The sequence below is a fragment of the Betta splendens genome, chromosome 5 (assembly GCF_900634795.4).
Source record: "Betta splendens chromosome 5, fBetSpl5.4, whole genome shotgun sequence".
In the NCBI taxonomy this organism is placed as follows: domain Eukaryota; kingdom Metazoa; phylum Chordata; class Actinopteri; order Anabantiformes; family Osphronemidae; genus Betta; species Betta splendens.
In genome coordinates, this window is record NC_040885.2 from 17,599,439 (window position 1) to 17,615,059 (window position 15,621).

The 15,621-nt window shown below is 48.9% G+C and overlaps 1 protein-coding gene across 4 annotated transcripts in view; it reads right to left on the reverse strand.

Moving 5' to 3' along the window:
* The window catches only part of ephb2b (eph receptor B2b), an 86,323-nt gene that overhangs the window by 32,548 nt on the left and 38,154 nt on the right, over nucleotides 1-15,621 (reverse strand). For all 4 annotated transcript variants that reach the window (XM_029150318.3, XM_029150316.3, XM_029150317.3 and 1 more), the window contains exon 3: nucleotides 11,793-12,477. In XM_029150318.3, coding sequence (XP_029006151.1) covers nucleotides 11,793-12,477 — 685 coding nt within the window. The remainder of the gene's footprint in view (nucleotides 1-11,792; nucleotides 12,478-15,621) is intronic.

The following is a 15,621-nucleotide window of genomic DNA, read 5'->3' on the forward strand; positions in this document are numbered from 1 at the left end:
GAATTCCACCACCCCGGTCCGTGAAATAAACAACTTGTTACCGCTGCCATTTTGGAAATTGTGTGTAAAATATCATGTTCGTGCTGATTCCAATCTCCACTATCTGCTTCGACAGACACACACAGCAGCAGCGCCGAACGCCGTCCTGGCCACTGCAGGTGAAAGGCGAGCGAGGAGCAGCAGCAGCGGCAGCGTCCCGGGGTCCTTTGTGCCTGGAGGCAGATGTAGGAAATAGCTGACAGAGGCAATCACCAGCCTGGATGTGTGTCTGTGTCTGTGTAGGACAGCTCAGAGCGGGTGAGAACGAGAGGCGAGGGAGGAAGGCGAGGGGGGGGTGAGAGGGGACTTTACCAGAACCCAAACAAAGGCAGCCAGCGTCAGCGCCGCGTTCGCTGACAGAGGCTCCCGAGGTGCCGCGGAGCTGACGGACAGGTGGCATAAAGGGGGTGCGTGTTGTCCAGTCAGTGGGGACGGGGGGAGGGGGAGGCAGGAAAGGGGAGACGGGGGTGGCATTGCAAGGAGCAGCTGGTGCTGAATCCTGTCACTGTCCCTGTGTTGCCCTGGTACCAACACACAGGGAACACACTGCTCCGACAAAGCACAGACGACAAGCAGCACCCTGAGCCGGACCCGGTGTCGCCTTCACAGGCCGGGTTTCATTTCTCCAGCATCTCTCCCTGGAGGGCATTTATTAACGATCATATCAGGGCTTTCTGACCGCAGGCTTTTAATGAGGCAGCAGGGAGTCTGAGCGATTCCCGTTATCCAGATGATCTACAAGACGAAAAAAAAAAACAACAGCTGTCCCGCAGTGAGTGTGTGTGCAGACATCCATGCATTAAAGACACACACACACACACACACACACACACACACACACACACATCACTTAGACTGAGAGGAGGAAGCTTCATGTCCCTCACAATGCGCTTTGTTGTGCCATTAAGGCGCCGTTAATTCTCTCCTCACGTGAGCAGAATCGGCCTCGCTTGTCAAACGGATAATGAGCTCATGAAGATTCGAGGCGCGACGCGCTGCGGAGGACTCGCATCGAGTCACGATCCGGCCGACGCCTGACGGACGCAGGCGACGCATCTGCAGCCAGGAGCTCCACTCTGCACCATCACACCTGTGCCTAAAAGGGCCGGCTTTGTTGGGAGGAGATTCATTTGAAGGCTTTAATGGCTGCTGTTTAGAGGAGGAATACATTAAATAGCCCAATCACGGCTGCAGAGTGAGGTGGTGGCCCCTACAAATGTATACTGAGTGAATAGATGCTCTAATTAGCCTTTAAATATGTCACTGATTCATCTAAAACAAGGGATCCCTCAGCTATTCATCCGCCTGCTCCTCGTCTCCTTCCCTCTATGACTGCACCCTTAACCCTGATAAAGGAGGAGCTTGGCTGCCTGCTCTACCTTCCATTTGTCCTAATCAATGGAGGCTGTTCAGCTCAAACCCGGGGGGTCAGTGAAATTAAGTACCCAGCTCACACAGAGAGGGATCGGGCCATTGCTGGGGCAGGGCAGGGAGAGGGAGGCGCAGGCAAGCCCTCCGTTACCGTGGCAACCGGGCTGCTGCTGAGTTTCACCCAGCGTTCAGCCCTTCTCCCCCTGTTAGCAAGGTTTGCACCAAATGGCTCCTCGATTAGAATAATGCTGTTGTTCTGCAGGCAGAGCTGTAAAAACACTGTGAATACAAAGATGATACAAACCTGATAGTGTGTGTGCGCGTTTGTTATCAGTCACCGCTGACTTGCAGCTCCTTCATCTTTAGACAAGCACATTTGTCAAAAAACGAACACACAGCTGCTAAAGCACTCCTCACTCTCTTCTCAGCGCGATGCTCTTATTGATTTAGTCGTATCCATTATTGACACAAGTGACAAATTACTCTTTACTGCTGCATCCATTTTCCATTGACATGTCGGAAAGAAGAGGAATGGTTTCATCAGTTTAAAGATTTACATTACAAAATAACGGCAGTTATCAATTTTCCATGACTTCTGGGATATTAAAGCATCTACTCAGATGAATTTAGAGTAGGGAAACCCATTGATTAACTTCTCTGGGTTCTATCAAACGCTGGCTGCTTGGATCGTCATAATCTGCATGGGAGCGGATCAACTGGTTTCCAACTGCTACCATGTAATTAATACCGTGTTTCCTCCTTTTTGCCGGGTCGGGTCAAAACCAGCCAGCGAGGCGGCTTCGGTGAAATACAGCGAGATGCTTGAGACCAGCAGCTCCCTCGTCATCAGGAAAAGCAGAGCACTGACCAACAACAAACAACATCTGCATAAATTCTGCAAACTCGATTAAAAGCCCATTTGAAGATGATAGATCCTTTTAGAAATACAGATAGATCCAGTTCAGCGGCACCGATGGTCGTTCAGTGTTGTAACGCTACTAATGAAGAAGGTAAATTGAATAATACATTGATAAGTGAGGGTCTGGTAATGGGCTGTAGCGTGATTAATCAAGATTAGCCAAGATGATGCCAGCTGCATTCAAACTTAAATCCTTTTTCTGTAAAGGACACAATACGAACACTCAGAGTCCCTCTGCTCATGCGCCTGTTCGGACTACAGTTTGTACTGGAGGTGTGGTTTCCACACAGAGCCACATTTGGCAACATGTGCCTCGCATCGGTTCAGGTTTCCTAAATCCTAATCACATGTTGTTTTAAATAGATTAAAACTAAATGGCAGAAAATGGTGTGCACCAGCGATGTGAGCAGGTCTGGGCCGGGCTACGACGGAGGAGCACCGCTGGTCCTGCTTCGCTGCATAGACGTTTGATGAGGAAATTGGAAGGGCAAACATCCAAGGCCTTCGGTTTGTGGACCTCTGCCAACTCCCTTAACCAGAGACAGAAGAAATTGATTAAAAAACTACTTGCAGCTCCGGTCTGTGATTTTTATGGGCTCTTTCCATAGACTGCATCAACAGTTTTGGATAAGCGTATCTGACTTTTAAAGTCCTATCTAACTGGAATGATAATTTGCTCTACCCCTCGCTCACACTGTGTGCACTCCCAGTGATTACTTCTTAGATCTATTACAATCACAACATTTCAATTTTAATCAGCGCCGGTAACAAATCAAGGAGCAGACGTTCAGGACTCCGCCTTCGGTTGCTCTGTTTTGTTCTGGGTTCCGCAGGGAACCACCCAGGGGCTCGTGGCAGGTGAAACGCCTTCTTATCGGCGCTCTAACGGGCTCTGGCTCGACAGGCTCAATTAGCCAGCGCTTGGAGAGACCGCACTTTCAGCACGAGGCCCATATCAACAGAACCAGGGAGATGACAGACAAGCCGGGCCCACAAAGGCCCGATTGTGCTGTTGCCTGGAGAGTCGGGGAACGGATAAAGAGAGAGGCAGGACTCGTGTTCTCGTGGGTTTTGTGATGTGGCTGACAAGAATCTCCCAGATGAATGACGATGCCGCCGCAGTCGCTCGTCTGGATAAACTACTGAAATTAAAATCCCTAAATGAGCTTAATAGAATAGAGTGACGCTAAATCTGCTCTAACCAGCATCTCGCGCATTGTTTTTCCGTTGGCACGCTCCAGGACTTTCTGACAAGTCAAGGCGTCTTGCAGCGTGCCCTAAATGGGGCAGCTGTGTTTTTTGGAAGGGCAAAAAGATAAATTGAGTGTTTAGGCTTGTCACCCAGCTGTTTTTATCAACACAATAACTGTGTTCCAGGATCTGAGCTGCCTCGAATAACACGACAGCGATCCTGTTGATGCCCATCCCTGTTGCAACACCAACACACTGACAGATAACGAAGCACGTCAGAGCCATGATTTCGATCATAAACAGCCATTCAGCGACGGGAAGTCTGCCTGCTGGCGCGGTGCACCCGCAGATGGAGTCAGGTCATCTGTTGCCAAGCGTTTTTGGCCCTTTTCCCCATTGCCGCAGTTTAATAGTAACACTGTGAATGATCCACAGTTAATCACGCTGCTTGCAGGCCCAGTTGAGTCACATAATCCTGTAAGAAAAAAGCCCTGATGGTCCTGAGAGCCTACTGTACCTCACCGTTCAACGCTCCAGTAAAAAGTTCTTATTGAAGTTATTATCGCGTGGTTGTGTCCTCGTCCTCCTGCAGTCTTAAGACAAAGAAAACACAGGCAGTCTGAAGTAGGTCGCTATGATTGAGGCGCGCCACGAATGCCGACCCCAAAATCAATACACCAAGTGCTATTTTTAGTAAGAAGGTCGAAAGGAGGAGTTGTCAAAGCACAGCAAAGAAGAATTGACTCCAGCGGATCACTGCGGCGCTGCTTATTTTAGATGCAGATAGCTCCAAAGCGTCTCGGTGGAGGGTTCAGGGTCCCTCATGGTGCCTGGAAATGTCACATTCAGATAACTGTCAATGTCACAACACTAACCTTCACAGTTTGAGACACAGCGCTTCTAACTGTGGGACTAGTTTCATGCGATGGCTAAAAGTTTGACCTACTAGACTTCCAAACTTTACCCGTTCAGTCACATCATAGTACATAAAACAGGTGTCAGAGACATAAACAGGATTTAACATATGACTCTTAAAGGAGAGGGATCCAGTCTCTTGACACCTACTCATCTCATGGGTTCTAACCTTATCTGTCACCTGTCATTCTCATTGTTACTTGTTGCATTTGCCAAACCCTGGAAGAAAAAACAACTCTAGAAGAGAAAGCAGAGTCAAAACAATCTCATTAATAACCTTGACTAATGTATTCCAGATGGGTCTTTGTGCCGGTTACTTCACAAACAGGAGATGCTGGTGCTGCAGGGGTGCGTGTCGAGCCGCCGCCGTACTGAGCGGTGCAGGGTGAAAACACGCCGCACATGAAAATGCCTGCAGAACAGCTCCGCCGGGACCACACAGCCTTGAGGTGACCACAATAAACCAGAACACTGGTCCCAGCACGAAGTGAGCATTTCCCAGGCATCAACGCAGTGCACGGCCGACCCGGGCTTCGTAGTAAACACTGCTGGGTGGTCAATGTCCGGTTCAGAAGCCCAGCTCCACGTTGTTCTGTCTAGCTTTAGTGTTTCACTGTAAATCGCCCTCGACTCAGTCTCTTTGTAGAACATTGTATTTACAACGCTCTGAAGTGTTAATAAAGTAAACAAATAGACTGTAATAAATAAAGGAAACCAGCGTTAAGATAAAACATCTGTGGTGCGAGGGTCATTTGTTAAATCTAGACAGGCGTTAACTCAGCCTTTAGCTCAGAACATTATCCACTGCAAACGCTGTCTAGAATTACCGGAAATGTAAAGGTTCTCAATTTACATGAGATCCAAAAGCTATACTTTAGCATAATGCAGAAATGAAGCCGTAATTACTGTCTAACACGATCCAGGCATGAAAACACGATGACACCCCAGCGCCGCGTTTCCACTCAGGCGACTTATTTTTTTCCACACGAGGCAAAACAGAGCAGCCCCCTCATTAGCTTGTTGTTTACAGTCTCACCTCCCGCTCTATAGAAAAGCAGCATAAACAGAGGATCCCTGAAGGCTTTACAGTGTAAACCGTTGGAAGGTACTGCAGGAAAAATCCTGAAGGTGGAGAGGAAGAAAGGACGGGCCGATGCCGTTCACATTGTACTGGAAGGAATTTTCTGACTAGATAAGGATTAGCCTGGCGGAGGGTGATGCGCCTTTTATCTTCGGAAGCACGGTTTAAAACATGTACCCTTTACATGAACCCAGTTCTGTACAAAAAAGCGAGAAAGCACGTCGAACACTACCTTTCAGCCAAAAGCCTGGGAATTCCACTGGAGAGTGGAACGACTCATTATATTGAGTAATTTATTTGCTTAGCAGCTGCCCAAGGGGAAGTAAAAAGTTTTAACATCCAGAAAATGCTGTAAGTAGTCCATTTACAAAGCCCATCTATCCCCTGCAGCAACACAACGCCAGCCCCCTCCACCGGCCTTCAGACTGAAAAGGGCCACGAGAGCCAAGATTGTGTTCTGCCCAGCATCAAGTCTGCCCATCCTGCACAATTACAGCCCTAATTGAGTATGTGATGAAGACCAAAATGCATAAACAGGATGACAGCGTGTGACGGAACGCAGGGAAATCAGGCATTAACGAGAAAATTAAAGCACATTATTGTGAAAAAAGACAAAACGTGGAGCAGAAGGAAACGCGGGGCTGGAACATTCACAAAACGATACAAAACACAACAATAGTTTGTGTGTGCGATCCCTTTCATAGTCTACTCTGTGTTTGGCACAACGCGCTAAACTAAAACATGCTAACGCTACACGTCACCAAGCCCCGTCCAAACTCCTCCATCATCGTTTAGGGTTTCACTCCGACAGAAGTGACCGCACAGTTTGTAACCTGGCGAAGGAAACGCAGGTGAGAGCTCGACTCGGCTCCGTACGTTTTATATCAAACCCAAACAAAGCTCGGAGGACGATGACAAAAGCCTTCAGAGCCGGAGCCATTTCTGGGAACTGTAAACATTCAGAGGTGAAGACCAGAGTGAAGCAAATCCCATTAGAAATGCTTTGCTTTGGCTCTGACTCGAAGGGACACGAACGCCTCGTAGAGATTCACAGAGTTTAACTGCGATGTCCTTCAATCCAAGGGTACTTAGTGTTTGCGTTCCCCTGTTGGGCCACAGACACTGGATAAACTCATCCTTTATGTTTCTGTGAACAGCACCGAATTTAAATCACGTTGATTGCCAGGTAATTAAAGCGCAGGCATTTATCTTAACAGCACCGAAGGAGACGTATCGACAACCTGGAGATTTACAGGTCGCGCTGACGCACGGTCAACGGGCGAATGAGCCCCACAGCGTCCAGCAGATAATCTAGTGCACGTCCAGCAGCGGGTGGGTCTGAGTTTGCATCAGCGGTGCATCCTGGGTTCCTGTTGAGGCAGAGAGGAGGTAACACTCAGGATGTGAAAACACCGATACGAGGGAAGGACCGGATGAGAGGACAGATCTCTGTCTCTGCGTGGAGATGCTCCACCCGCTGCCGTTCCCATTTGGGTCCATCCCCACCTCCCATCGCTCAGCCCCACTCCTGCACCCGTTTAATCTTTAATCAGCCCAACCTTAACGGGGATCTTCATCGGTCGGGTGATGTCGCCTTTTTTAGAATCCATTATCTGAAGCATCTGTTCCTGCATTTACTGTACTGAAGTCCAGCGCTATGCGCTTACGTAAGACGCTGCTGGCAAAGCTCAACGGCTCCACGCTAAACACCTGGTGATTTACATAACAGATGTGTTTTCTTATTTCTACCTACAGTACCATTATTTATGTTGACTCCTCGTACACATTAGTGCACAGGAGCATCTTCTGCTGCCGCCACATAAAACTCCAGCTGCAGTCGGAACCACCGTCCTCCTGGTTTCGAGGCCCGAGCTGCAAACTGCACGTGTGGAGTTCACTGCCGGACACGAACGGGTCAGCGGCGCGGAACACAAGACGCCGCGATCGTCTCCCAGTGTTGACCGAGTTCTGACGCGTCGGAAAACGAGGTCACCGATACTCGAGAGGGATTCCTGTCTTTAGCCGTGAGCCTGATTGTGCCTCATCTTCTACGGACAGATGCTTGATCCATCAGACTCCCTCGGCGGCGGGAGCGACTGGAATCCTCTAACAGGACACGAGCCGAGGACATGTGAGAGCGAGCACATGGGGATGTTTTGACAAAGCCTTGGCCTCTGATGAGAAACCAGAGGCGCATATGGAGGGATCTCCACACAGAGAGCAGCTTTCATTTCCTCACCGTCAGGACGGTCTGTCTGAGGGAAATATATCATGACCAAAACCACAGGGTCCCAGGTTGCTCAGGCTCTGCTCTCAGGGAGAAAGCCCAGATACTGTCTGCGGTCACTGGGCTTTCTGGTATCTCTGGGCTCAGTGCGAGACAGGCGCAGGCGTTCGAAGCAAGAACCAGACCTGCAGGAGGACTTTACAGTTGGTAAAATGACCAACAACGCCAAGAGAAAAAGGGAAGCGAGGTCAAACGGGCGGAACCCGAGATTCTGAGGACTGTGGGGGATAATGAGCAGTGTGACAGAGGGGCACACGGAGCGAGGCCAGACGTGCAGACACATGGGGCTCAACGGCCGCGATCTTTGTTTTCTGGGAGATTCGTGGGGATCAGAGTTCTCGTTATCACGTCCGGCTCTGATGAAGGTGGGTGTGAGGCCGGGACCCGGCGCCACGACCCGATCTGAGCCTGGCCGCAATGAAAAGGACGCGATGTGATCCAGCTCTGCTTCCTGCCATTAGAGACGGCCCGACTTCCTTTTCCCCGCAGCCCCCCCTCCCCCTGGATGCGAGCAGACAAAGGAGGAGCCGCCTGGCAGAGAGCGAGGAGAAACACCTGGCCACGCTGGAATCGCATCACAGCGGGAGGAGGGAATAAAGGCTCCCAAAGGCTCCCTGGGGCCTGAGCACAGAATGACATGTGCTGGAGTTCGCCTGCTGGCCCCCTGCTGCTTCAACACCCTACACTGTGCACCGCCCACAGACGCCGCCTGTATCAGACTCACTACACAGGCCATTTGTCGGGTCTAAATAAAAACATCAGCGATGGCAGCTATGGTGCATGTATTAGGCCGTGTTGTCTTTCTTAGCATTTAACAGGCCAATGTTGCAGTAATGAACATCTGTTGAAGCACTGATTTGTTTTCCTTATGCTTAACTAAACGGCCCCTAACTGCAGCTGAGGCGGCCATCATTCTGGAATAAGTGTGACATCCTCCTATTCCTCCGTTTCCTCATTCTCTCCCTTCGTTTTTCCATCCCATTTCCTCTGCAGCCCGACACGAACCTTCCTCCATCTTTGTTTTTACAGTGCAGCAGAATCCTGGAGGAGGTGCGTTTGTTTTGTTTTGCTTCGCGTCTTGTTCGAGCACCCAGGACAGTCATTCAGTCATCAGTGCCCCCCCCTCACGTGCACTGTTAGTCAATTAGAGCTGCCATTAAAGACAGAGGCACCCAGGGAAATAAAGGCAGCAGCGTGGATTTGTCTGCGCTACGCTGATTTCCACCCTTAAACCCTCTCCAGACGAAGACGCGGCAATAACTGGGTTCTGACGGTGTGATGGTGGGGCTCATTCCCTGCTTTCACCTCCTCCTCTCGGCTTTTCCGTGCGAGCATGTCTCTCCAGCTCCTACCTTTGCATTTGATCCCCACAGCTCTTATCTACAGCCACATTTGGCTGGAAAATAAAAAAAAACTCACTGAAGCCGTTACTCCCTAATCTAATTACTCTGCTGCAGGAACCTTGTTTCTAATCAGCCTCTACAACAAACTGTGACCTAAAAATATTGCTTGAACCTGCTATTTTCATTATTAAATCCCCCACAACTACTTGACTGGCCTTAAAACAAACCCATACAATAGTATGTATATAATGGTATGTATCTTGCTGGGTGTAATATTTAATAAAGACATTTACAAACTAATGAAGCATTTCAAAACCAGACACCTAATTTCTATTTTCGTATAAAATTATTTAGAGTGTAAGTGATAAACTGCAGAAAGTATGTAATATATTTAAGTGCTTCTTTTCTATATAAAACCTTTAGTATGTTATACGTCAACACATGAGACATTTTCCCTCAAAACTCAACCAAGACATGTGTCAGGACGTTTGCGCAGCTGTAACGCCGCGTCTCCATCTTCACTGCCCCACAACACAAGCCACGCTCCCACAGCCGGGACCCTTGAACTTGCAATAGCATGAGGTTAGATGATCAGATTACGGCAGAAAACCCACATGGGCATTGTTAAGTGAGTTTGCAATTCCACCCATGAACATGGCTTCATTGTGCCGCACTAGAAAGAATGCTTTTCATTCTGGAGCAAACAGGACCTCATGTGTCTCTGTGGTGCACCATCTCTTCAAGGCTGCGAAGGGAAATCAGATCCCTCCTTTCAGGGCCGTCTCTGCTCAAAGGCCCTGGTGTGGTTCCTCCGCTCCCAACGCTTCTTAGAGCCGAAACCTAATCTCGCTCGTAAGACAATCTGGAAGAAAAGGGCCTTGGCAATTTGATGTAAGCACCCCCTTCCCACTGTCAATATTGTGACAGATTTCATGACAGCCTAATTATTTGCCAGGGATCCCCGCCAAGGATTTAATTGTTACATGCGTAATTACACCTTTAGTTGCAGAGATGTTGGAACAAAACGTTGCCTGCAATATGAATATTATTGTACAAATAGTACTTTCATCTCGTCTTCATAGCTACATAATCCAGCTATAGAAAAGGACATCTCATGAATGCTCAATAATCAGTGCATTACCTGAAAAGCACATCTGTCACTCATCACGCCAGTGTTTCATTTCTTGATGTTTGAAGCCCAGATATCAGCTTTAAGTACGTAGGAAGAGAACTATACAGGCCAATCAGAGCAGAGGAGCCACCAAAATCCCCTCTATTGCTCTAGTCTCTCTATTTGTAGGATACACACCTTCATGTTCTTCGCGCCGAGGCTCATGACTATTGCATGGAGCCAGAAAAACCCATCTCTGCGCACAGCCTTCTCTTCTGCACTCTCAAATAATGCATCCTCGTGAAAAATTAATATTCAGCGACTTTATCACACGATCAGGGGACAAAGTGACGGAGAGGAGGATAAAGATCTGAGTGTGTGTGTACACATGCGTGTGTGGGGATCACACACAGACTGGAGCTGCTGCAGGTGCTGCAGTTTGAGCTGGAAGGAGGTGGGAGCTCCACCTCCTCCTGACGCCCTGCGCTGCGTGACCTGGATCACCACGCTTCCCCCGGGTGAGTGGACAACAGTTAATTGTATAATCCCGTTTAGCACAGAAGCAGCCATGACACCCCTGAGATGCTCCAATCCACCACATGCGGCGAATCACATGTAGGTCAGAAAAACAAGCAGATTCGTGTAATTATGCAGGGCTGTTGATTCCCGGTGCCTCTTATTGTCCTGTATTCCTCAAGGAGGAGCTGGTCACCGTTCTCATTAGCAGTCATTGAACAGCCTGGCAGTGTTTGCGCGGCAGCACCCATCACGTTTCCCATCCCAGCACGCAGACACTGGGGGGATGTGTTGTAATTACAGGCGCACGCGAGAGAGGATGCAACCCGGCGATGGGAGACGCAGGTGGGTGGTTTGTTGTGCTGGGCTGCAGTCTGCAGGCGACGCGCCGTCACGCTGCTTCAAGTGATCAAGATTTCTAAGCACGCTGACTAAATACCACCTGCCACAGTGCGGATAGGGCATGGCACAGGTAAATGTTGGCTGCATTGACGTTTCTGAAAAGCCAAATCAATTTTTCTCTGAGGGATTCCAATTGATAGGAAAATGCAGGCAATTTTGAAAAATATCCTCTTTGTCCTCGTGGATGGAAGGAGCCACTCCACCAACAAAGGATGCACGCTGCAGTTTTACAGATTGGAAATTGCAGTGCTTATTTCCTGCAAATGCCTGTTAAGTTCTCCTAAATATGCACAGAGCAGTGATTTTCTGTAGGGAGATTTTCTCCTTCTGTCAGATTGAAATTTGGGTGATCGTACATGTGGTGCTGACAGATTTGCACGTGCAAGTAAAGTGAATCCTTACATGCAGGGGGGACTATTCTCTCCTGGTTTGACTTGTAGAAACAAAATCAAACCTTATAAACATGATATGAACCTACGATCAGTAGATGCTGTGGGTAAAAGACGACGAAGGTTAGCAACGATTGTCACGGAAGAACCGCTGTGTGGAGATTGCACCTGTGACCTCTCACCCACTAACCCCACAAAGAACCTCACGAGCACGGGTTCCACGCGTACCTCGACACACCGTCCCGTTCTCCACAGGCTCGTTCCCAGCCTTGCACATGCAGCGCCCGATGGGCACCATCCACTCTCCGTCGCCGTTGCAGTACAGCTTAATGGGCACGTCCACCTCCTCGGCGTTGGGGATGCAGACGCCTCGCGCCGCCACCAGGGACGTGCTCTCGGCCCCAGAGAGCGTCTCCTGAAACAGCGCCCCGTTGGTGATGACGCGCGGACACTTCCGGTAGAAGACGCGGACGGCGATGAGCGACATGCAGCCGCCGTAGTCCTGGAAGGCCAGGTAGAAGCCGTGCCGGGACACGGGGCCGAAGCTCCGGACCTCGGTGTTGATCTTCATCACTCTGCCGCCCAGGTCCACCTGCGAGAAGCTCTCATCTGCTGCGATGGTGTCGACCTTGATCCAGGGGTTCTCCATCCAGGGCGGCGCGGTTCTGGTGGCCACGTCCGTGTCGGACTCGTAGTAATACAGGTTGAATGTCTCCTTACAGGAGCCCGGCACGTTGGGAATGCTGCTGCAGTCGCGCACGGAGAACTTCATCTCCACGTGGATGCGCTGCGCGCCGCGGCGTCGGATGTACTTGGTCCGGACCCAGTTGTTCTGGTTGTTGTCGAAGACGTTGCAGACCTGGTACGTCCGGATGGTGTTCATGTTCTCGTCGTAGCCGCTCACCTCCTCCCACTGTCGGTCAGAGACACACAAAGAGAGCCAGTCAGTGTTCTCCTCCTCACATCCACTCAGGCACAAGGTTATAGTGATACATTCAATTTAGAGCAACTCAGCTGTAAAGCAATAAATGGTTTCCTCTTCACACCAACAAGCATAAAGCTCCCGCTAAAACCTCGGAAAACTGTTTTCATGCACACAGCGCTTTGATTGTGGGCCGTAATCAGCTTAAGGAAATATTTGGAATACAGACATATTCAATTCATTATATGAACCTAAAACGTCCCCAGTAACTTATGCACAATGAAAACCAGCTTCCCAGCATGTCCTTCATTATTTAGGGTAACGCTAGTATATTAACAACTCCGTTCAGACTTTATGCCTGTTAAAAAACCAGGTGGTGCATTTTCCAGTGGTTAAGTCGATGGTGCTCTGGGATTACGAACGGGTTCCAGTCAGAGAACATTTGTTAGGAAACCGAACGAAACAAATGTTGAAAAGGTAAATCCCACAAAGACAGGCTGACATTATAAAACGTCCAGTGAGGAGCTTATTTGGCAGTTGGGTTCAGTTCAACATGCATTTATTTAGGAAATATAAGTTTCATTCCAGATAGTAAAACTATGCTGTAATGCTTTAAAGGCGTACGGTTCAGATGCCTGTGATGCTGTGCCCACATGTACCGTATCCTAATAGGACACATTCATAGCACACAGTGAAATAGGCGATTGAAAGAGCAATGAAAGCTCCTCTCACTACTGTAAACTCATGTAAACTTCCACAATCAAAGCCACTCGACACCAGTAATCATATAAGGAATCATCAAGAGGCAAGTTTCACACTTTCTACTTCAAAGTCTCCACATTTCACGGCGACATGAGTCGGCGCTGCGGCAGCACGGGCTCCAGACGCAGCCTCGGTGGTTTCCTGCCCCTTGGCCGCGGATCAAACCCGCGCTAAACACCATGCGCTCCAACCACCAAGCAGGTCGTGACCTTCACCTCAACGTTTCAGCCAAGGAACAATCCGCTTCTCAACCCCCCACGAGAGCGCCTTGCATCAGCTGCACCCCCCACTAGTTCCACAACTCTACCGCCTTCACTCTTCACTTCACAGCTGATATAATTTCTCAAATTAGTGCCCACTTAGTGAGGATTTTGACAGATTTTGACGGATTGGGAGAAGAAAGTCACCCCTCTTGTTGCAGACCGCTGTTCAATCAAACACTCTGACTAATTAGAACAGCTTTAGTGCTTAAATCCCGTGTCCTAATTAATCTCTACAAGTGTGATACTTGACTTGACCCAAACCATGACAACCAGCGCCGGCCTCTACAGAATCGATGTGTAGCCGTCTGAGTGAAAAGGGAGCAGCTTAACAAAACTTATGGAAACTTGGTGCAATTTAATTGCAAATAATGACGTCTGTACAAAACTATTTAAGAGTCCAATGAGCGTATTTTGATGACTTTATCAACTTAGCTTGGTTTGTGTAGGTTGAACACGAAGTGACTAAAGATTAACCAGTTGCTGGTGGTTTGAACCTATATCTGTCTTTTGGCCCACACTCGCAGACATCATCAACCCCTGTAATGAGCAGCCATTGACCTTCTCACTTATTGAGAAGCAGCGGGGAAGCTGTGGGCCAATTAAACAAGAGTGGGCAGCCCACTTCTGCCGAACACAGGGCGTCGGACAATCGCAGTTTAATAAAACGAGTGTGGAGACAGGTGGGGGTGGCTCCTAATGAGGGACACAGACCGGGGACACTGCAGGGGAAAGTGTTGGCTCTGATGGGGGGGGGGGTGAACCAAGCTAGAAAGACCCCAAACAAAATGTGTTTTGATGGAGGGCCCCTTTTTGTCCTGTCATGGCCTCTTTGCCCTGCTTTCATCACAGCCAGTGGAGGGAAGCAAATGGGGCATAATAAGAGCCTAACGATCAAGCACAGAGTGTGAAATTAGAAGAAACGTCTTCATTCTCACAGCTTTTTCCCCGGGCTCTTTAGTGAGAACGCTGCAAAGAGGTGGTCATGTGTTTTAAATACAGAAGGTGGAGGTAGCACCGGTGGATGTCAGGACAGATTAGTCGGAGGGGAAGAGCTGCCTTCAGATGATAATGGAAACAAGACTCCACCTCGTTCTGGAGAGATCCTGTTACATTTAGAAAAATGCTGTTTATAAGGATGGAAGTCAACAGCCGCAGGGTGAGAGCGCTGAATCGTTATCAGCCGAAGAAAAGAAAACCGCTTTGTCCGACGGCCAAGAGCATCACAAATATTATCAAGAGCTACTTGAAATATTAGACACAAAAGTTACGCCCTGGAGGTTGAGGCAGCGCGAGGCTTCCTTGGTCTTTTCTCCGCGTGCAGTCGAATACTTTACGATGAAAACCAATTAAGCACAGTGGAATGTGCATCTGGCTGCAAACAGACGTGCTTTTAATGTTTTAATTGCTCTCTTCTGAGTCACGCTCCATAATACTGAGTCTAATAGAGTTGGCAAACAATTTTAAGTGTTCGGCTGAACCTGTCGCGTCCAAACAGACCAAGACAAACACAATAATAATTAACTGTCACGAGGCGAGTCTTTTATATCATCATGACACAGCGCTGTGTAAACTCTCATCATTACAGTTATTGCCTCGGAGCCTCGTCCAATCACAACAAAAGCCGTATTAAAAATGATGACGTAATCCGTGTTTGATGTGCACTTCTACCGTCCCACCGTTCCCAGCTAATGATCAAAGCATTCACTGGAACCCAGCGGTGGTGACTGCACTGTCCCGTCGGGGGGAGAGGAGGTCAGCTCCTCCGCTCACCACTCAGCGAGAACGAGGCCGGGAATCGATATCTGCTCCGCCACAGTGGGAGCGAGGCGGAGAAGTTCAGCCGACCTGGGATCCATACGTCTCCATGACAGTAGCTCTGTGCTTTATGTGTGAAGCCGAGCGGAACACACTGTCGAGGCTGAATAATAGAGTTCAGTTACATCCACAGCCCAGACAATTTAAAACACACTTTGCCTCAGTCACTAGTCCAAACTAGAGAACAAGTCCAGCCTCTTTCTCCTTTTCCCAGCAACTAAACTCCTCTGTGCACAGATTAGTCAGGAGCTACTCAATGAGTGAGCTATTGTTTGCATTTTAATTTAAAAGGTAA